The 23,365-nt window shown below is 36.0% G+C and overlaps 3 protein-coding genes across 3 annotated transcripts; 1 reads left to right on the top strand and 2 right to left on the bottom strand.

The window, feature by feature from the left end:
* Window positions 1-8: 8 nt before the first annotated feature.
* On the bottom strand, window positions 9-6,444 carry LOC128221701 (cytochrome P450 3A4-like). The gene is made up of 10 exons (XM_052930306.1): window positions 6,351-6,444; window positions 5,966-6,062; window positions 5,486-5,635; window positions 4,894-5,090; window positions 4,144-4,292; window positions 3,781-3,908; window positions 3,182-3,513; window positions 2,149-2,289; window positions 1,189-1,351; window positions 9-388 (listed from the first exon to the last, which is right to left on the bottom strand). The coding sequence occupies exons 1-10, from the start codon at window positions 6,395-6,397 to the stop codon at window positions 305-307; spliced, it is 1,488 nt and encodes a 495-aa protein (XP_052786266.1). The 5' UTR covers window positions 6,398-6,444; the 3' UTR covers window positions 9-304.
* A 4,295-nt stretch (window positions 6,445-10,739) lies between these two features.
* On the bottom strand, window positions 10,740-19,392 carry LOC128225266 (peroxisomal membrane protein PMP34-like). Its single transcript, XM_052935379.1, has 9 exons — window positions 19,143-19,392; window positions 18,146-18,206; window positions 17,544-17,610; window positions 16,991-17,145; window positions 15,894-16,019; window positions 15,402-15,550; window positions 14,528-14,626; window positions 13,748-13,809; window positions 10,740-13,163 (listed from the first exon to the last, which is right to left on the bottom strand). Exons 1-9 carry the CDS (start codon window positions 19,272-19,274, stop codon window positions 13,007-13,009), a joined length of 1,008 nt encoding a protein of 335 aa, XP_052791339.1. The 5' UTR covers window positions 19,275-19,392; the 3' UTR covers window positions 10,740-13,006.
* Window positions 19,393-19,549: 157 nt separating this feature from the next.
* On the top strand, window positions 19,550-22,111 carry LOC128245774 (uncharacterized protein C16orf52 homolog A-like). Its single transcript, XM_052964007.1, has 3 exons — window positions 19,550-19,821; window positions 20,127-20,339; window positions 21,102-22,111. Exons 1-3 carry the CDS (start codon window positions 19,719-19,721, stop codon window positions 21,287-21,289), a joined length of 504 nt encoding a protein of 167 aa, XP_052819967.1. The 5' UTR covers window positions 19,550-19,718; the 3' UTR covers window positions 21,290-22,111.
* The last annotated feature ends 1,254 nt before the right edge of the window (window positions 22,112-23,365 follow it).

Below are 23,365 nucleotides of genomic sequence, written 5' to 3'. Positions count from 1 at the left end.
AAAAACTCTTAAAAGTTCATTTAGTTTAATAAAGCTCGCTGTACATATATTTTATCAATAGAGGGTTAATAAATGCTAAATACACAGATACGGTACATTAATTGGTGCGCCGTAAGTTTTGCAATTGTAAATTTACAAATTGTCGGTGTATATACTTTATTTACCCGTATTGAAAATACATATCTGACACAAAAATGAATATGATATCATATTATCAAGAAACGTTTTGGAAGATGTCGACACCTCCGCCCGACATGTATGTTATAGATATGACGTCATCACTACACAGTAGAAAGTGCGACGTCTAAATGGAGTGACGTCTCATGACTTTTAGATTCACACCATTTCTGGGAACGATCGCGCCACGTGTGATCAAGGTCAGTTTGTCCTGAAATGGGAATTTCGAAATATGCACGGATGCTTCATTCATACAAAGCATGACAATAAATGTACTCTAACTTCTAGTGAACTCCATTGTTAAGACAGCTTATAAGTTTACAAACATCACTCTTGGGTTCCTGGTTAGAAGCCAGTGGAAAATTACATAAAGAACCCTTTTAGCTTTATCGGGGAGCTTTATCGGGGGGGGGGGGGGGGGGGCATTTTATCCAAAATCCTAGGAACGATATCGTGCTTATGGAACATTTTCAAAAGTAGTACAGATGACCTTGAACAAAGAAGCGATGCCGTTCCTAGGAAATATATTCGACAGTAGTACGGGGGGGGAGGGGGGAGGGGGAGGGGTGCAATTATCAAGAATCCTAGGAGAGATATAGCACTAAAGTAGTACAGATGACAATTGTATCAAGAACCATATAGAAGAGAGTTCGTATCTAGGAAACATTTGGAAGAGTACATGTAGTACAGGGGGCTATTTATCAGGAATATTAGGAGAGATATCTTACCTAAATAGGAAACATTTTTGCACTATAGTAAATGAGGTCGTTATATCAGAATCATAGGATCGATTATGTACCTAGGGAACAAGAATGCTAGGAGCGATATGAAGAATAGAGGAAGTTTTCAACAGTAGTACAGGGAGCAATTGTATCAAAAACACTAGGGGCGATTTCGTTTCCAGGGAGAAATTTTAACAGTAGTAAAGTGGGCCATTTTTCAGGAGTACTAAGAGCGATGTCGCACGTAGGACACATTTTCGACAGTAACGGTTAAACATCAGGTATTTACCGTAGTTTCACAGGACTTGGCGAACGTAAAGTTCTGAAGAATCCTTCCAACCGCGACCTTGATCTCAAGGAGAGCGAACCTCATCCCAATACACATGCGCGGCCCCGCCCCGAACGGGAGGTAACTGTAGGGCTTAATGTTCGGCTTGTTTTCAGCACTGAATCTGTCGGGAGAAAATTCAAGCGATATTATTGATCTCTTTCTACTTATGCAAAAGGCTGCATCAAAAACAGTTATTTGTCCTAACTCAGGCAAAGCGACCATACCTTTAACGGGCAAACGCATTAACAGGGGTCTCATTAGCTGAAGTATGTAAACTTGTGAATAAAGTTTAAACAACTTCAACGGGCATTGCATTGTGAACATGTTACTAGTATTTGAAGAAATGAGCTACCGTGATATTGAACGCTGTAAAATAAACTAAGTAAGATTACATCAATCGCGTGTTGTCAACACGGCTTTGCCAGGATTTAGTCAAGTTTGCTGCGGTGAACATAAGAAGTGACGGAGTGCTGTTGTCCAAGATTGGCAGAGAACCCTTCCCCACGACTGGCGGAGTACCCTTGTCCAAGACTGGCAAGCTTACCCTTGTTGAAGACTACCGGTGTATCCTTCTCTACGACAGGCAGAGAACCCTTGTCCAAGATTGGTGGATCAACCTTGTTATAGACTGGCGGAAAACCATTCTCCATGACTGGCGGCGTACCCATTGTTCACGACTGGCGGTCAACCCTTGTTGAAGACTAGCAGAGTACATTTGTCAAAGACTGATTGAATACTCTTGTCCACGACTGGCAGGGTTTCCTTGGACAAGACAGGCGGAGTTTCCTTGTCCTAGACTGGCTGAGTACCCATGTTCAAGACTGGTTGAGTACCTTTGTCCAAGACTGGTGGAGTACCGTTTGCCGGTTTTGTGATCACCTTTATGCTATTCAACTGTACTCAATACTTTAATCGTACCTTTCCGGTCGGAATTCCTCAGGTTCCTCCCATAATTCCGGGTCCCTGTGGAGGGCCCACACGTTCCCCTGGATGGCCATGCCCGCCGGGAGCCGTACGCCATTGTACACCCGCTCCTTGGCGCCGACACGCGTTACTATCCTGGGGGAAGGAGGTGGAACATTGTCTTACAGATCAATATAATACCAACTTCGGTGACGAAGCTTTTTATTCCAATAAATCCATTGACGGTTTAAATAAAGGTTTGAGCAATCAAAAATCATTTGCAAATCGATCAACGATTCTGTCGACGAAATGGTAGATCAGCCAGAAGTAGTTAAAATCTACGGAGTTTCCATTTATACCATACAATTAAATAAATAGTTCGTTGACTTTAAATACACCGTGTTTTTGTAGTAAAAAACTTGTGCCTACTGCACTACAATAAATCAAAGCGCTGAAAGCGTTGAAAGGCTGTAGGCGCAACAAGCGTAGTTTGACATGTTTTACAATTCTGTTCACAGGCAAAAAAAATCGATTCCAAAAAATATTTTGAGTGGCCCTCAACTGTTACCGATAAGTGCTTAACATGACCTAAAAAAGGGTAACGTAAATTCACTTAATTGGTGGATTTTTAGTATAAAGTTAATTACATGAAACCCGATATTGGCTGAGGACGTTTTGACTAAGTGTGGTTGATAAAGTAAGGCATGTTCACACATTTCCATTTTCTGCGTTATTTTCTATAAATAATTAAATACCTATTCCTCATTAAGATTTATTTTTGATTCTTCGGCTATCTTTCAAATCCACATTTGCGTTGCAATCGAACGTATTTAAATAAAGTGTTTTTTTTTAATTCGCCCTATTTTAAATCGCACAACATCATACGTCCCATTTTGTAACCACGGTGCATTCATTCTTTTAACGTGGCATGTCAAAAAGTAGATCAGATGATACCTTATTTCGAATCGCGGTACTAAATTCTGCAGGCCTGAGTCCTCATCGTTGATCGAAATACTAATAGAAATAATCAAACATTCGAATGTCTTACATTGAGGCGGTTGGGTAGAGCCTGCAGACTTCATCAATGACTGTATCAAAGAAGGGCATTTTGTTCACCATTTCGTATGTTACTTCTTTGCTTTTTAAAACCTCATCCACTTCTTCGCATAATTTGTTCTGTACGTCGTCATTTGTTGCGAGCGCGTGCGTCAAGAACGCAAGAACTGCTGACGTAGTTTCGTAACCAGCCAATAGGAAAGTCATACTCTGTGCGACGATTTCTCGGTCGCTCATTGGCTCGATGTTTTTCCTCGTGCTTTTGGAACCCTCGCAGTTTGGAAACACCATCAATTGAACTAGGTCTGGCATAATGTTCTCGTGCTGAATGATGAAAAAAGATAAAACCGTTAATTGGAACCGTTCGAAACGTTGAGTGCGTTGATGTCATGAAGTTCAATTTATAAGCGACAAATTCCAATTGCAAAATCAGAAGTATAAGACTCTCGTTCATGTCTTCATACTTAAAAGATGGGTTTTCTTGTTTGGAAATGTCAACCAAGTTTATACGATGAGATAATTAGTTTTTTTAGACAAGTTATACAAAGCTATATTTTTGTGGAAGCAAGTATCAGCGGGTGTTGGACGTACCCCCATCTGTTTCCTGACCCTGACCACTTCCCGCATCTGATTCCGGAGGCGCATGACTGGGTTCATTCCGAACAGAAACACCAGGTTCTTCAGCGCGAACAGGAAGTGGGAGAAAAACGGCACCAACACTGCAAGTGAAGAAGATGTTATCATTTATAGGTAATCGACCATTTTGACAAACAGTAAGTGATTTGGTTTCATTTCAACTTCTTTGTGTTTTTACAAATTTAAGAGAGATTAATGCTTGATAGCATCCCATTCAAAATGGGTTTTACGCGAAGAAATAATTGAAAGTAAATTTCAATTTTCGTTATAGGAATATCGCTTAAATTGCTGTTGAAATAAAGATTATTCCCCACTTACTGACAAGCGGTTGTATGATGGTTTTGGAGAGCCCGTCAAACAGTACCCGGATGTTCAGTAGGAAGTCGTCATTTTCGTCCGTCTGAACGTTCGTCTGCAGACCGAACGCGCACCTGCCGATGACGTCAAGGGTCAGTCGCTGGTACAGACTGAAACGTGAAGAAATTATAGAACTTATTAGAAAACTTACTTAATCACAAAAACGACCATACAAAACGAAATTAAAAGCAGTATTCCAACCAGAATGTGTTTTTTAGAATTATAAGTTGCAAGTGACATTAATATAGCTATATGTTTATCCATAGACGTTATCATTAACAAAAAAATTTCAAAGTTGGAAAAGGCTTAGCCAGAGCACCGCGGGGGACCGTCAAACGCTTGTTTGTTGTTGTTTTTTAATCGAAAAAAGGGGCACAACTAGACATATATCAATGACTTATAAGCCTTGCCATATATGCTCATATTGTCTTTCACAACATGTGTACCATGTTTCCGTTTTAAATACTGAAGTGTTTTTGAGTAATGGCCAAGGTTACAGTTTTTGAACATCGCCGACGACGTCACTGACGACGACACGAAAGCTGTCGCAATACTTCGACCGTTTTCTTCGAAAAACAGACGACTTTAAAATTAACCAATGAGTCGTTTTTTGTCTCCCGGTTTTCAAATTTTCAAAATGTCCTTGAGCTGTGTCTGCATTGTAATTTAAAGCGAACCGATTAATAAAGAGTTTTTCCAGTAGGTACTTACTTGTAAATATCAAATGACTCTCCACATTTTCCCTCAGTGTTACAAACGAGATGGTCCACACTGTCATTAATCTGTGAGAACATCTGCCGGAGTTTCCCAGTACTGAACGCCGGGGTCAAGGATGCCCTACTGCGCTTCCATTGGTCACCGTTCTCCAAAAATAGACCAAGGGATTTCCGCGGCGCCAGTGGAAATGGCTGAAATGTTCGATAAAAATAAATTCAAAAAAACCTTCAGATATTTCAGGAGGCATTTTTATGTGTTCATTTTTGACGAAACAATGCAGTTGGAGCGAAACGTCGTTCACTGCCGACACAAAGTAAACTTTTTCATACGTAAGAATTTAAAGACAGTTTTGTTTGTGGACAGAAAACCGTTCAAAACAGTTAAAGAATACATATACATATATCATAATGCATCTTCAGCAACCATGGTACATTTTCCGTTACACTACATTATGAAGTGCAACGGAAAATGTAGCGTGGTTGCGGGCGTTGATCTAAGTGTACACAGCACAGTAATTTCAATCATTTGTATCAGGTAATGGGTATCATTCGTAAACAATTATTAAATGCATCGTATGTTGTCCTACCTTTCTAGAGCGGTAGTTGTTGAAGTCTTTGACGAGAATTTCCCGAAGAATGTCCGGGTCGGCCACGGAGATGACGGGCGTCCAGCCTTCATAGTAGCCGAACACGCGCCCGTACTGACGCTCCCAGCTGCACATCGCCTCCAGCTGACCCTGGGGTTGGAGGAATACACATGGTCACCAACTCAACTTTACAGCGCAACCAATTAGCGAAATAAAATCTTAAAATAAAACGTTTTCACTGAAGACACATTTAAATGTATTTTAGCTACTCTAAATTTCGCTCATCTAAATGTCTTTTACTAAATCAAATTCAGCATTTTCTTTACTTCAGCTGAGAACAACGCAATGTGCGAACTATATAATTAGAATCTCTGTTTTGATAAATCTCATTGTAGCCATATTCATGATTGTAATATGTATGTGTCCGTACATCATATATTTTCAGATTATGTGAAGCATACCATCCAATATTCTACTCACCCGTTTCAGAATGGGTAGGAGGTTCCCGGTCACCAGGCATGGGTCTGGCCCGGGGATAGCCAGACGTTTGAACACCGAGAAATGCCACTTTAGGAACCTAGAACCACATTTACATCGATTGTGGACGTGTTCCTCAATATTTAGAAAACCGTTGAAATGAAGTTAAAAACGCCTATTTTTTCGCTTATATATTTTTTTTAACATCCAAGCGGTGTATTCATTCTTGACTTCTTACGTTAGTCAAAATTATTAATTTAAAATAAAAAATATAAGAATATGAATAATGGTAAAAAAATCGGTTTAAGAAAAACATATTTAAAAAAAAAAAATATAGTAATTTTTGTTATTCCTCGGGAAAAGAAATAGTAAGAAATTAATTACTCACAAATAACCAGACACAACGACAGCAAGAAGTAACGCAATGAAAAACATTTTTGTTTTTTCAGTTTTGTCTTTAAATGCCTAAGCTTGATATTTCCTTTTTCAGAATAAACCAATTTTTGACAACGAAATTTTTGACATGGGTGCGGGCTTTCTCGCGGTTATATCGTCAGAAAAACTGTCAATTTATTCAGTTTTTACTAACCACTGCGCATGCGCCATCCCAAAAACTGGCCCCGATAGAGTCTGCGTGCAACCAACGAGACTTGGTTTCAAGTAGGCACTGATAGAACACTATGACTGGATTGGCCCTTTTCGGAGCTAGGTCCTTATGGTCTGACCCAGTTGGAGAGGGGACTTGGGGCCTTAAGGTCCCTGGGAGCACCGACCTTCGTAATCAGACACTCTTGATAAAATAAAGGAAACAGTAATCCAAATTCAATCAAATTTGAAATTTTGGCTAAAATCAGTCGCTATCACAACGATAGGTACTCATAGTAACTATTTATCGTAAACAAAGTTATCATCGATCACGATAACTAGTCCATTTATAGAAACAGTACTTCAAAGGATGCCTTATTTAGAAACCGGGGTTTTGTGTAGTTGATGAATTAAATTTAAGACGGACAATACCAACTTTCTTGGAGGTCAGGTTCCCACCTCAGTAATTAACTTTCATTTTTTCTTGAATAATTTCCTGTTAACATTTGTTTCTTTGTCAGAAATATTTTTTAACTTCACTACCCTCAAGGAAGGGGAGGGGACAGTTTATAAATATGCATTTATTACTTATGCTTGAATTCACAATTTCCCACACATATGACTGTCCCCGTTCGCAAAAATTGACTCGCCCTCGCACCAAACTCACGCGGGGACTCGAAAAAAAAAAACACCCATGTTTTCCCTTATAACCAAACATGGATTACATGCGCTGAAATCTGAAAACAAGTTGTTGATACAAGGGTTGTTGAAAAAAATACCATATTTAGACTTGCTTTAAAAATGAATATCGGATTCTGGCACTTACAACTTATATAATTTTCCAAGGAAATCTGTTTGCTAGAAAATGAATGCATTAGTGTGAATATCATGGAATTACTGGGACTTTCTGTCGTCTGTTTATATACAAAGGGTCCTTCACACTTCGTCATCAACAGTATTTCGTCTTACCGTGGATACATGAACGGACAATTATAATTATGTAAAACGTGTATTTTGTACTACTAAGTTTGAACTGATTGCCAGTGAAATGTATTATTGCAGAAATAATTAAGACTCCCAAGAGTTAAGTCTTTAAGTTTAACTGCTAAATTAAAATTAATGCGCGATCTACTTGCAGCGCGGTTAACTGTAAAGATTTCTGACATTGTAAACCGCCCATATTCATCCGAGGTTGTTTTCGATGGAAAATGGCCGAGGTGTTCCGGTTGTTTTCGATGGTAAATGGCCGAGGTGTTCCGATTGGGTCGGCTCATTGCATGCGATGATGCAATTCGATCATTGTCGAACCTTAGACTGGGCCAACGATAATCTGATAACTTCATTCACTTCATGATAAATGTTGAGACCTTGTGACCCAATGTAATGACGGTGTTTTTGAAAGGGATTGTCTGTTGATTACTGATATGTAAACTTAATAACCACGGGCAAATGATACATAAACCTATCACACGTGTCTGATGCATTATTGCTCTTTATTTGAACCAAAATCGGGAGTAGAATGATCTACCGTGCTTTTTTTGCGAAAAAAATAGGTCAAGAAAAAATGGTTGATATATTATTTTCAGTATTTTGATGACATTTCCTTTTTCTGCACTCGACGTCGTTTCAATTGATACCAAATAATATGGGGTCACTAGCCATCAAGCATTCTCACATTACTGCCCGGATACCTGAACTTTATCTTCTTTTTTATAAATACGGGTTATTTTTATTATTAGTCAAGAGGTTCTGTTGTCCTTGACACAAATTTGATAATTTTGACACAACATGAACCCTTGATCTCGCTAAACTATGGTTCCAAAATGAAATGTAGGTTAGAATGAAAGATAGATTTAGCTAATATCATGTCAAGAAACTCGTTGTTGAACAGAAGTGGGTCAGTGTATGCATGTTATATGATTAATCATGTTTGTGAAAATAGGTAGCAATATTCTATATTTTGAAACGTAGACAACTTATTTTTTGATATGCAATGATTGGTTCATTTTATGTCTACAACATTGTGAACATGTTTCTTGTTTACACTTGTGAAATATTCATAATCTATTTATCATAAAATAAATATATCAGGGGCATAGCATGCTCAAGGCAATACTATCGTTCCAAACAATCGAAAAATTAAAGATCCCAGACATATAAATATAAGGTTCTAAGTAAAATGTCAGGAAATCGGTGTACTATAAAATATATTTATATCAAATTGAATTGAATACGCCAAAAAGTATTCCTTTTACCAGGTAAACCAACGCAGATAGAAATCGGCCTTCCAAAATTAGGCTCGGAAATTAAGGAATGAATTGCTTGATTGATATCATTATTTGGGGTATGAACGCAGGGGTCTCCACGCATACTTTAGCCAGCCCAACTGCGTTCATATCCCCGATAATGACATCCATCACGCAAATCATTACTTATATTTACGCTAATAAATCATTACTTCATTCAAGAATTGTTAAAAAAAATACTTCATTTCATTTCAAGAAAACCAAACAGTAATTATTTTACACCCATTCTGTAAATAGAACGCCCCGACCGTAACCGGAAACATTTATCAAATGACGTCACATTAACGCGGCAAAAAAAGTCATCACATTTAAACGTAAAATTGAAACATTTATACCAACAATACATTTCACATATTATAAATTAACACTTTCTAATATGTTGATTTTTTTCGATACCTGCCGCAGTGACACAATACAAACAATAACAAGATGAACAATTTTATATTTATATGTATACCTACTGTATATTAATATGCGATAATTTGCGATCCAAACATATCCGAAGATGTTGCGTTTATCGGAAAATATTCGCAATTGCCGAACGGCAGTTCATATCAGGAATTGAAGTTGGTGTGTAAATATTAGTTATTGCTTAAATAAGTATTTCTGACAACAATATAGACAACCGTTTCAGCTGAACTTGTTTTATTTCAATACATGAGCACATACATGTAATTGAAACATGAATGCCAACAATACATCTCACATAATATGTGTTATTATTTAGAAAAACCTTTCGACTTCAGTGTCACTAATTCTGAAACATCTCTTCCAAAAGTCTCTTGACTGTGGAATTCAACCCAAAATTTGGTAGGATGCAAATGTGGATCTAGTCTACAAAAAGGGGGAGCGCTCGGATCCCGCTACCTACAGGCCCATTTCCCTCACATGTATTATGTGCACAACATATATAGTCGCATCCTCTATTTCAAAACACCTTACTAAGCTCAATGCCTTTTATGAACTCCAACATCGCTTCAGGGAAAAGCGCTACTGTGAATCCCAGCTCCTTATGCTGGTAGATGATCTTGTCAAATCCCTCCATAACAAAAAACTTGCTTGACTTTACAATGCTTTCGACAAAGTCAGTCACGAGAAACCTGCCATCAGAACCCATACCTGTCTCATCTGGAGTCCCACAGGGATCTGTACTGGGGCCACTTCTTTTTTTAGTCTACATTAATGGCCTTCCTCCGAATGTTCAATCCAACGTCACTATTTGCTGATGATACTGCCATTTATTTAACTCGGTCAACGGCAACACAATCAGAAATTCTCCAAAAAGATCTTGATACACTTGAACATTGGAGCCATGAATGGGACATGGAATTTAACCCATCTAAATGTCAAGTCCTTCACATAACAAGGGCCAAAAATCCAATTCCAACACAGTACACACTTCACCATTGCTTATCAGAATCTGTATCCTCAGCAAAATATCATGGTGTTGATCTGTCCTCAGATCTATTGTGGGACACTCTCATAAATCGCATCTCTTAGAAGGCAAACAGCACATTTGGGCTGCCTGGGGAAAAACCTTAAGGTACACTCTGAACCATTAAAAACTTCTGCCTACAAAGTTCTTGTCGGCCCACAGCTTGAATATTGCACCACAGTTTGGTGTCCTTTCGCTGATACCCACATATACCAATTCAAATCTGTCCAACGTACGGCTGCCTATGGGCAAACATCAAATGTCACTGACATGATGCAGTCTATACAGTGGTGTAAGCTTGATCATGAAAGACTAGATAACAGGCTTTCTCTTATGTACAAAGTAACACATAACCTAATAGCCATACCTATCTCTGGCTACCTTGTCCCACTGACAAGACCGTCTGAATAATCGGCCCTTTATGTAATATTTTCAAAACAAGAACAAAATATATCTGAAAATGTTTTATTTGGTCAAGCATGTGTATATTAAACAAATCATTTAAAAAACTATCATGTTGTGCTTGAGACCAACAAACATCATCATACCCCAACACTGTGCCAACATACAGTTGTCAATCATGATTTTCATTTTTCAAGCATTTAATTCACAACAATTATGTCATGACCATAACATTATAACTGAAACAGTGAAAGAATATAAAAAATAAACGTAAGATACGTGCACTTTATAAAACCAATGTTTAAAATACATATATAAAAACATTCCAGCGAGTAAAGTGTGATCTGATTATGGCACTAATATGGGAAACGTCCCATTCTGTTTAAACATGTATTACATACAATACATGAATACACTTTTTATCAATAATTTGTGAAATATTCATTAATATTTTTATTGTTTAATATAATTTGACATTATATAATGTGTAAATTAACTAAATCATGATGAAAATAATTATTATGTCAACTACAACCCCAAAATAGGCTATAAAAAAGTTGAAACAGTAATGATACTATTTAGTGAAGATACTTTAAACTCAGCTTTAAACAGCAGATTGTATCACACTTTTGAGCAACAAATTTATATCAGGATTATCCTCACAACTAATGCATCTATAATCAAGTTAAACACATCATGTGTATATAAGACACATACATATTTTGTACCATGTTGTTAGGTGTTTTCTTCGTTTTCGCCTATTCATTAACCTGTATAAGAATGATAAAAAGGAGGCTTAGCTTATCCAAGAAATTACTTTAGTGTGTGCTATAACTATATTGTGGATAAATTATACCACTATTCAAATTGACAACATGGTACAAAAATAACTTCACCCACTTTCCTAGTGAATGGAATTAAACACTCATTCTGATTTACATAACTCAACTTGTTTGAGTAGAAACTAAAACAGATTCAATGTACATGTAAGTCCTGAATAGATACAATCATGAATAGTATATATAATAAAAATAATGCTAAAAATAATGCAATAAAATTGTCCAAATGGATGGATTGCAAAACTGATTGAAAGTGAAACAAGAACACCACAAGGGGATGCAAATGCTCTTCTGTTTCTTTTCTCAGGTGGTCAACATAACAGGCATATTTCAACTTAACATTTTTGGCCAGAGTCCTACTACACATATGCTGATTCTCAATTTCTTTGTTATCCTCTATAGGAAAGTAAGTAATTCAATTATAAAGTCATTTTAAACAAGTTAAAATATATTTTACAGGCATAGAAAATTCTCTGCTATGTTCAAAATAGCAGCACACATGATGAAGTTGAAAATAATTGTGTTTCATTTAAAACTGATAAAGTGCTGGTCTAAAATGGTTTATTAAAGGTGTTAAAATACTTTATTTTAATATGTATATATTGAGGTATACTAGTGAACCAGGTTTACATTAACTTCTTGAATACTTTAATATTCGAGATCATACATGTATGGCCAACATTTTTTTTTTGCATGCCAACAACAACAATTGCAGCAACAACAACAAAAAGGATATCACAAAGTCTCAATCTTTTTTTCACACTCAAGTTATGATTGAAATGTAGAATATTATGGATGCAAATTTGATTCATAATTTCAAAAAACCTTGATACGTTGGTCACTATGACCATGAAAACAATAATTATTAAATTTGATTTGAGCACATATTTTAAATATCTCAGAATTGTTTACAACACTGATATCAATAGAAAAAGCCTTTCATAAATTCCCGGCCATATTTAATAATTTATCATAATCAAACTTTGACAATATTCTCTCTCTCAGATTAAACATAACCACAACATTACAAGTACTATATATTTTTTTCCAAACATTAAATAATTTTTTCTTACCTTTAAAGATAACTGACTTTGAATTATTTTTACCATCAGGCAACATAAAAGGGCAGAACTTGGTGTTTATTTGTTTGAAACAAGGAACATTACATAATGTCATATACTATGGAGTCCATTACTCAGTGATATGTAATTGACACATTGACTTTTTGTTTTTAAACTGGAGTAAATTAGCTTTAATTACTAACAAATATATTTACATACATATTTACTTTTAAACAAAAGCCTTTGGTTAAGGTTCATGAATTTCAGATCATAAAAAATCATAAAAAATGTTCCATTTCAATATTCATTAAAAAAAGTAAACAAGACAAGATGAATCGATAAAATACATTCATGATGGTTTTTGGTAAAGTTATCTAATGCTGGTTTTCCGCTTAATGTTGAGCAGTGTGGTAGCGCTATCTGACGGTGGCTGGGCGGACATACTCCAGCCCCATAACCCTGAAAGTGGCGGATGCAAGCTTCTCGTACACCATGAACATGAGGGCTGCGGTCAACACAGTCTGTAGAAGCTTGGCTTCCATACCCTTGTAAAGACCCGTCAGCCCACTTACCCTGGAGATAAAGTAAAAGTCATATTAAACTGCGATTATAAATTAACAAGCTCTGAAAGAAATAAACTTGCACAAACACATACATAAAAACCTACATACTGGTTCATATGATTAAAAGACCTTTACCCTTCAAGGTTATAACCCAAACATATCATAATGGGGATAAAATCTTGGACGATTTGATCGAAATGCTGGTGAGTTTACCACCTGGCCAATTAACCTACATGACCACAATTGTTATATGCATCAAGGAAAAATATGTCCTATATATAGTGAATTTGACATTTTCATGCTTGTTTGTTTACCACTGTTATACAAATCTCTGATCTATATTGTAAATTGTAACTGTAAAAGCATAAACAACTTTCAAAACATTTCTTTAAAACTTTTTCTCAGTGTACAAATTCCTACAGTCATGAAAATGCTCAAAACATTGTTCCCGTAGTTTATTACTTTGTGAACACCAAAAAATATTCTTACTTGCCTATATTGTTGCTTGAACTATTTTAACCTGTACTTAAAGATAGAAGTTTTTTTACATCGTAATGATGACAAGTAATATAATCTCGGAAAGCGTTTTGGTACCTCATAATATCCGACAAAGCACCAATAATACTGTGGGATTTTTTCTCCTTTTTGTAACTAGCCTGAAATAGAAAACGAATATCACTAAAGTTCACATCTTAATACTGCTTACAACAATTTATCCATGACTTTCCTTCCTTTATAATTATTATAAAAGTATTTAGAGTTTATCAAAGCCAGTAAACACATGTTCATTCAACATTACCAATCAAAGATACCCTGGGTTAAACACATGTAGCCATAATTGAACTGAAGCTTGTTGCATTATACTGCTAAAGCAGACTTATAAATGAGAAGAGAGTTGTACATTTTATGCAAGGACTAAAAATTTGGCATTGCACACTCTAAAAATTGTTTAATATCATTTTTAACGCAGAAATTGGGTAAAAATAAAGCGATATTAAGTCCTCAAGGGGGGTGGTCAGTTATGACCATCATCAATCAATCAGACATTATACTTCATTTTTATAAGTGTCCCAAAGACAATTTTTTGAATGTGTGACGAGCCTTTGAACACTTTTATTGGTATAATATTATATAATAGTTAAATATACACTCTCATTAAAAACTTAATTCATTGAAATAATTTTTATAATGTTTTGTACTATTACTTCTGTTTCAGAATTATATACCATTTATATGAATGCTTCTAAATATTTTGATTTCGATAGTAAGCGATAGTAAGCTATACATTCCATGAAAATAAACTTTACGTTATGTTCTTATGATAAACCTCCAATTAATCTAGAGGCACTATCACTATTTAATTACTGGACTCACCCTCATTCTAGACTGGATGATCTGTAGTGGATATGTGACAACAGTGGCTACAGTTTTCGCTATGGCACCGATAATGAAGTACATGAATCCACTCAACTCCTGTAACAGACGCATTGATCCCATCATCACATAGAGTTTATGAAAGTCTGCCCTAGTCCATTTTTGCTTTGATCCTGCCATGTAGCCATCACGACTTACTGTTTAAATGCCATAAATGCCATAAGTGCCATGAGATAGAAGTGATTGCAATTACCAGTCAAATCCAGATATAAGCAGAGTTGAAGAAACAGTGAGATACAAGGACGTCCAGGTGTGATTCGCTATTTCCTTGCAAATAGACCTCTTGGTTATCGAATGTGCTTGGTGTAAAGCATTGATACTTTCAACTTTCCTGGGTTTAAACCAGTACTGAGTACACCATTTGCAAACTACCACCTTTTAGTGCCGAGAACCAGGCAAGGGAGCTACTAGTACCATATTTTAAAGTCTTTCATGGCCAGTGATTGAACACATGACCTTCTGCACCAAAAGCGAACACTCAATCACTATGCTATCATGGCACATTAATCCTATTAGCTCTAAAAGACATTTATTATATAGCTACTGATAGTAGATATTGGTAGGTGATTGCTGTGATCAGTTAGATAATCTTTTTATATTCATAAATATGAAATCTTATGTCTTAGAGGTAAATTTTCTCTTTGGCATCATCTCATGAGAAAATGTTGAGTTTTTTGTCAGAGTGTGGGGTCAATAGGACTAGGAGTTCTTGGAAGAAACCCACTTATCCAGTTAGTGAACACCAACCAAACTTTCATGCACCCTTACCAGTATCAAAACCTGGCACTCCAACACAACATTTTTAACTTCTTACAGTTTGCCTGAAGTAATGCTGGAAGTAACGTTTCACTGCCTCGTACACCATGAAATGAATGGCAGGATTTGTGGCAAGCACTAACGATGGCTTGGTCCCATTCCACAATGCAGACAAACCCTCCTCTCTCACTATCTTGATTAGACAGTCTGAAATGAGGACAGAGTTTGCTTATTGCTAAAAAACATTAAAAATGCACTTAAATTACGGTACTGTTGTGTTCTGAAATATACAAATTTAATAAAAAAGACTGTACTCCATAAATATTGACATAAAAAGTCTTTAAAAAAAGATATTAGAAAAAAAAGTCTTTAAAAAAACAAAATACAAACAAACTCATCATTGATAATTAAATTGAAATTGTCATCAGAACAAATAGGTAAAACTGTGGAACAAAACATCACTTAAATGTGGCCTAAATGAACAAAATTACATTCATTCCCTGTTTTATTTTTCCATTTAAGGTACCCTAACAAAGCAAAACAGCTGTACCTAGAATGCCCTTGTATCTGCTGCCCGTATTCTCATGCATCTCCTCCGTCTCCATATGCGCACCCTGAAGCTTGAGTCGTGTATTCACAACCCACAGTGGTGTGGTCACCAACACATTCACCACACCTGAAGGTAAAAACATCATATCTATTACAATTGCCCACTTTGTAAGGAGCAGACATTAAATGAAGTTCTATCCTTGTTTCAATGTTTTGTCAACAACATTTGAACAATAATTTGTAACAAAAAATAACACTGACATTCTGGTTACTTTTTCCAATTTCTGAGTACACATTACATTCTAATATTGACATAAGCTTAAAGGCGCATCACAATGTAAGGTAGTTTAGCAAATTTTGATGTAATGCATCAGCTACCGACATAAGAGCCTCGTTCCCTAGTCCTTACAAGTTTCATCCGTTTTGTTTTGCAACTGATGCTACTTAAGTGCTTATGTCCTTATTACTTAATGCCAAGGCATTTGCACAACAAGGGTTTGGGATTGGAAACATAAAGGACATGGATCAGACATCAAAATATAAATTTCAAGTGCAATGTGCTCGCTTCGAGGATAAAATATCATCAAAAGTTTAATAAAAGCTTTTTAAATATTTTAAAATGCTCTATTTTAGAATATAGTAATTCTATTGAAAATTGAGAGATTTAAGGCTGCCAGTAGCTGTTTGGGGTTTGTTTATAAATTTAAGAAAAATAACTAAATTTCAACAAAGTTTAAAAAAACATCGCCAACATAAGATCTGTAAAAAGGTCCCTTACAAATACCTGTATAAATATTTAAAACACAACTGGTTGTCCAGTTAGAACAGTGCTTAGCACACTCGCTTCTCACCAAGACGACCCGGGTTTGATTCCCAGCCTGGACACATGTGAGTTTGGTTAATGATCACCAAGCCGGACAAGTGGGTTTTCTCCAGGTACTCGGGTTTCCCCCACAACACAAGACCACACTCTCATACAACATCTTGCCAATGAGAGTGACTTAGTATAAGCTATCATAGCTTTCTTTACAATCTTTGTCAAATAGATAATGTTTAAACTAAAACACAACTTAAAACCAATTATTCAAAAAGTACTACCTGATACAAATGCAATTGTGAGGTCCTTCCCAGGGCTGGTTTTCATATCAGCACCAAGGAAGACCGTCTTCAAGCTGTTGTATGTGTAGAAGTAGACAAAGTTTGAGCAACATAGGGTCGTAACCACGGGAACTAGACCTCTGTATAAGGATAGGCTGAAATACAAAAAAAGATGTACTTAGTCAATTGAATGCATATAAAGTCTGAAGAAAGATCTTACTTTTCACCAAGATGTTGGTAAGTCTAGTTCCAAACATAAATAATTCCAGTATACTACAGACATATAAACCATATTGGATAATATCTCGCTGCTGGCAAGCATTCAAAATATGTTCTTATATGATATACATATATGTAACAGTAATTCAAACATGAAAGTAATTTTCTAAGACATTGTTTGTATGTACGAGATAATAAATTCAAATGATTTTTTTTATAATTTTTTTTTTGTTTTCCAAATTGTATGAAAACATTATAAATTGTACTTTAATAGGGCATTATGATTTTTTTTCCAAGAATGCCTTTTATGAATAAATAATTGTTTTAAACTTACAATCCCTCTTGCTGTACAATATCAGCTAACACTGAATGTGTGTGCTTGGCTTTCCTCTTGTCATCAACTGAAACATAAAAAGAACACAACTCTTTAAATAAGGGACCCGTATATTTTGGATTTTTGCGAACATGTGTCCTTATCATGGGCAAAGGCCATCATATAAATATTTTTATTGATAACTCAATATTGTTGTGATTAATTTTATAGTATTACTAGTAACTTTGTAAATAAACAACCTTTATTTTTACTCGTATTCATTCATAATTTTAATCTTTTGAGAATTTAACAATTTGTCTTGTATCTCTTGTCTATAAATTATATACGGTATAGGGTTAAAAAAATATTTGAGAGAAACTCCTATAATGCAAATGTATTAGCAAAAAAATCTTCACAAAAGTTACTGTACAATAGCCAAAAGTTAAAAATTCTCAATCATGAACTTTAGAAACCCTGTTTATACTATAATTTCATTGTGTTGTATACATGTCCATGTATGCCTATGCATAAAAAATTCTTTAATCAATATTTCATTTGTGTTGAATGGTTTTTAGTAATGATAAAATGAGACACTGACATTCTGAATGCAAGTAGACACCTACCTTGCAGTCGAGTCCTGGCCGTGTCCAATGGGTAAAACACTGTCATACTGACAACACTTCCCTGAAAGAAAAGAAAGCAATACTTTTGTGACCTACATCCCAAAACTTTAAACTGATTATAATTTGATGCACCTTCCGATGTTGGACTCAACTGGATATATGCAAGCTGCAGGAAATTTACATAATCCCACAATGGGTTAGAGGGGTTATCCTTTTTTTCAGGCCAGGTGAATTTGCCGGGCCAGTGGTCTTTCTGACACTGTCAAAATTCTTAATGTCGGGAATCATCCATACTCTAAAGTCCCCTATTAAGATGTTGATGATGTATAAATGATCAGGGAGTGAGCATTGTTATTGGTCATAGAAATAATGGAGATCAATCTTTAAAATTTGAAGATCAGGTTTGATGAAACCTTGACAGTTTGGTTTTATTGAATGTAAACACATAGATAAAAATCTTTAATTTAATTGATAGAAATAAGGCTTTAATTAGTAAAACTATTGTGACAATAATCATATTATGCACCAGTCACTTGTAACCACAGCTCCTCCAGATCCAGGGAATAGCGGGGACTTTGACTTTCGGTCCAGCCAAGCCCGGGTAAAACCCCCAACCTGCAGGGACGAACTGATGGTAAAATCCCCGCCAAATGCACCTGCACCACAGGGACTCTAAGTAGGGCAAATTCCCCGCTAAAATTGGCGCGAATACAAAACCATCGCATTCACCCCGGCACTGCTGGGCCACCGGGAAGGTAAAAACACGGCCCATTTCCCCGGCTATCCCTGTTATACCCACGGACCTCGAGGGCCGTGGTTACAAATGACTCTTGCATTATTATCATTAATGCATCGGAATAGCCAATTATGATTTATCAGCGAAAAAGTTTCAGAGGTATGGTAACCATGACTTTACCAAAATGACAACACCAAATTATTCAGTTATGAGGATGTCCTACTGACCCTAATATTACACTTTAATTTGATAGAATCTCACCACAGCTCCAGCCACAGCATGGACCAAGTTGTTGTAAGAAAAGACGTTTGACATTCCTCCATTTTTCATATCGTCTTCAACTGTATATACCACTGGTAGAAACTTTAATTCTGCAAGTTTTTTCTTAGACATTTCGGTTTCCAAGTTACACGGGCGACCTAGTGTTCACATGTCTGTGTAGCAGAGCAATTTCACTTCCGTGTTTACATTTTTGCCCGTGCAGTATCAAAATTGTATTGAACGAAAACGGTTTTTGAAGAAAATCGAAGGCAGCAGTGTTTAAGGGATAATGTATTTTATAAATTATTTCATTAATTGCATGATCGAAATCATTCATAAAGGAACTACTCTTACCTATCACAAAATATAAAAAATTATATTATTGCAAATTATTTTTTCGTCTAAGCTAATTCGACAAAAAATCAATCAAAATTATAATTTTGACTTAGAAAAATTGTATACTTTTTACTTAGTCTATGTCATGTTCTACATTTGAAAATATGTCAAGTGTATGACGTTCCAATGTATACTATTCCATAAACCAGCTGAAGCATGTAAACCTTCCTTGACGATAAAATGGATAAATTGACTGTTGTGTCGGGGATTCTCTTCTTCGTCGCTGATGTTTTCGCCTTTGCCAGCCTGGTTCACCCGGAGTGGATTGTCAGTGATGTTAATGGTAACATAGCAAACAAATGTTCGAATTAAGAAAAACTGACATGTTGGGTTTCGTCCTATCAGTTTATATATTAATTACTCACTTATTAGTTATTACCTTGTTAAAATAGCTTTGCAGAAACATTGTTCATCTCTCAGTTGGGATTTGACCAAGTGATTTCTATATGGTTACACATTGATTAATACCCCCAAGCCCCAGGTCCTGGAAATAGCAGGGGCAATTTTTAGAACTATCACTTAGCTATGCATATTTAAAGAATCATTGTGTTACAAAACCTAAACACAATAACGTCATCTATTTTCCAGGTAACATGAGACTAGGGCTAACTCAGCACTGTCAGGTTATCTACGGCCGGCCAGAGATCTGCACATTTCCCCGCCCGTCAGTCGAGTGGCTGCTTACACTGATCCTCATCTCTCTAGGAATCTTCTGTCTCACAGTAACCTGCGTCCTGCAACTGATATCACAATGGAAACGTGATGTTATCAAGTATGCCAGATGGATCGCATTCACAGCCAGTGAGTATGCAGGGCTTAGTGCTAAAATGTAGGACAAATGTAGTTGAAAACCGGAGGGCCAGATGCTATTAACATTAAGTATATATAACACTTTCAAGTTTGTTTAAAATTAGTCTGATATGATGTAGTCTTGAATATCTCTGCCATGGTTTACTCTACTAAGTTTGTCCAAATTACTCAATATTGATCATATTTTTTGAACAGATAAATCTCCTTTTGATTGGGTCCAGCCCCATGTCCCATGTTTTCCTGTCGATATACAATGTATCACCACATGATAGTCAGGCTGTCAAGTTTAACAGCTTTAGTCCCAAATTCATGTCTCAATCACTATCTCCCTATATCCTCTCTATACACTCTGTTCCGTTTACTTTTCAGGAAAGCCGTAGTTTAAGAAATAAGCTCTGCAGTTGATCATCAATGAGCAGATTGTTCAGAAGTTTATTGAAGTTAACAATCTTGTTAAGGCCACCATTGTTAACTATTAGAGGTTAATGGATACACTTGCGATGTGCAGTTCTTCTTTAAGATTTGAGACAGCTGTTTCAGCAGACAGCTGTACTGTTTATATGTGTGAGCACATCATCAAATAGTTCAGGTTAAAAGTTAACAGCGATGTCGTTTATCAAGATGTTAACTTTAACAAAGTTATGTACAATCGGCCCAATGTCCAACTTATATTGATTACATACCAGTATTAATTTACACAAAAACACTTGTTTTGCTTAGCTCAATGTTTATTTATGTTTTGGTTTTTTTCAGTGACTTTATTTTGCCTAGCTGCAGTGATCTTTCCTGTTGGATTTGCCATCGAAGAGATAGGAGGGCAGCCATACAAACTGCCTAACCAGACGCAAGTCGGCACATCCTACGTACTCTTTATACTGGCAATATTTTTTACTGTCATATCTGAGCTGTTTGCTGGCAAAGTTTGCCTCCCAATGTTTTGATATGGTGGACAGGGAATGTTATTCATTTGGAGCTATTGTGTAATACAGGATGTCACTCTGCACACAAGTTTCTCACCTACACCTGTAGACTGAAATGTATACGTTGTAGATTTTGTTAATGACTTAATGAATTTACACATTCTACCAGTGATAACTTTCAAATAATGGTTAAATCAACCTTACACATGTGTAGTCACTAGAATGTACATGAAGTTACTTTCAAAAGATGCATTTAATCTCAAACAGCTGGTTTATAATTCAAGCATGAAAATGGGTGAGTGAATAACGAGGTTTTGGTACTTAATGAATAATCTTGAAGGCAAGTGGCAGACATGTGAAAGACAAGAAATCGATGTTCAATGTATAATTGCAAGGAATGTTCTTGATATATGTCGGCTAGTTACAAAACTGTGCATCATTTGGTGACAAAATGTAAAAAAACCCTAATTATTCCGCAAATCATGTACATGTACCTTACTTACTCTTGGAATGTAGAGTACAACCTGCATAATACATGAGTACTACCTGCATAATACATTTTATATTGGGGAACCTGCAGTTTAAATACACAGCACTCTGAATGAAATACAAAGTGATTTATATGCAGGTGATAGACATTGCATCAAATACTACGATGTTGAGAGTGTACAGAAGTTGGTTTTGTCATACATAGGGCAAATGGACAATGTCTGTGTTCAATTGTAAAACAGTACTTTCTAAATTCTCCTATTACACTGGTATAATAGGTGTTGTGCCAAATATTGTTCTTTTAATCTGATATTCAAATGTGTTTATGAAATAAATGTATTGTTAAAATTTAAATTTCTTTGTAATTTATCTCACTGTTTTTTTTAAAGATCATTGATTTGCAAAAACACTTTGACAAAAATTGAGGTCCAATAAATGGCTGTAGGAGAACTTATGCACCTCAGACTTTTATCCAATTGCTCTAAATAAGTTGCCAAATTAACTCCACCCACGTTTACAAGGGAAGAAGTGATAATCTACAAAATTTATCTGAATATTTTTCATCAACATAAACATTTCATTCCCAAATTATCTATTTAGACTGCCATACCCTCCAGCTGAATTAAGAACAGTACGATATCAACTTCACCTTTTGTTAAAGGATAAAGTATGAAAATAAATAAAGGGCAATAAGTAAAAGTAATGCAGCCAGAATTATGGTTTTGGTGCTCTGCAATTCTCTTGAATGAGATGTATCAGTCTATAAAGTTTGGAGTTAGTGTTTAAAGGAATTTGCAAGTTATATTCCAGACAAATAATATGTATGAAAATTAATAAAGGGTAATAACCCAAAAGATACTGCAGCCAGAGTTATGGATCCTGTGCACTTCACTTGTCCTCAATGAGATATATCTGTATATGAAGTTTAAAGTCAATTATTATGTCGAAGACTTAAATTTATGCTCCAGACAAGATTGCAGGGACGCACACACAAACACTCCTGCGATTACTATAATATATAGCCTATATCCATATCCGTCCGTGGGGGATAATGAATGTTTCAAATCACAAGGGTAAAATTCATTTGAAAAAAAGAATCCACATTATGAATGCAGTCATGATTTTGTCAGTAATTACTGTACTGCAAAGGCAACTGCTGCATGGAGTTTGCCTCACCCAACATTTATCTTCTTCCAACACCCTACTCTTGCTCCATGCCTACGACTGGAACATAACAACTACCGAAAGGTCAAAGGTAATATAATAACAGTGGTTAGATAACATAGTGACAGAAGAAGACTACAAATGCCATTGGTTCTACAAGAATTATGCTTTTGACTTGTCATGACAAATGATATTTATCTGCAGTAATATATAAAAAGTGTGGTGCCATTGAGGCCATCACTGTTCACTTCAAACTGTCAATATTAAACGAAGTTTACCAGAAGCATTGGAAGTAAGCCCGTACATTGACCAGTTTTCCACTGTTTTAAAATGCCTCTTACATTTCCCCACTTTCTGTCAAAACATCTCATTATTTCTTCTGTTTAGTCATCATAGCAAATTCTCGGGACAGTGAGCTTTATATGATTGTTAAAACTTTTTACT

Source organism: Mya arenaria, chromosome 2 (genome assembly GCF_026914265.1).
Source record: "Mya arenaria isolate MELC-2E11 chromosome 2, ASM2691426v1".
Classification (NCBI taxonomy): Eukaryota; Metazoa; Mollusca; class Bivalvia; order Myida; family Myidae; genus Mya; species Mya arenaria.
This window is presented reverse-complemented; position numbering and strand designations above follow the sequence as displayed.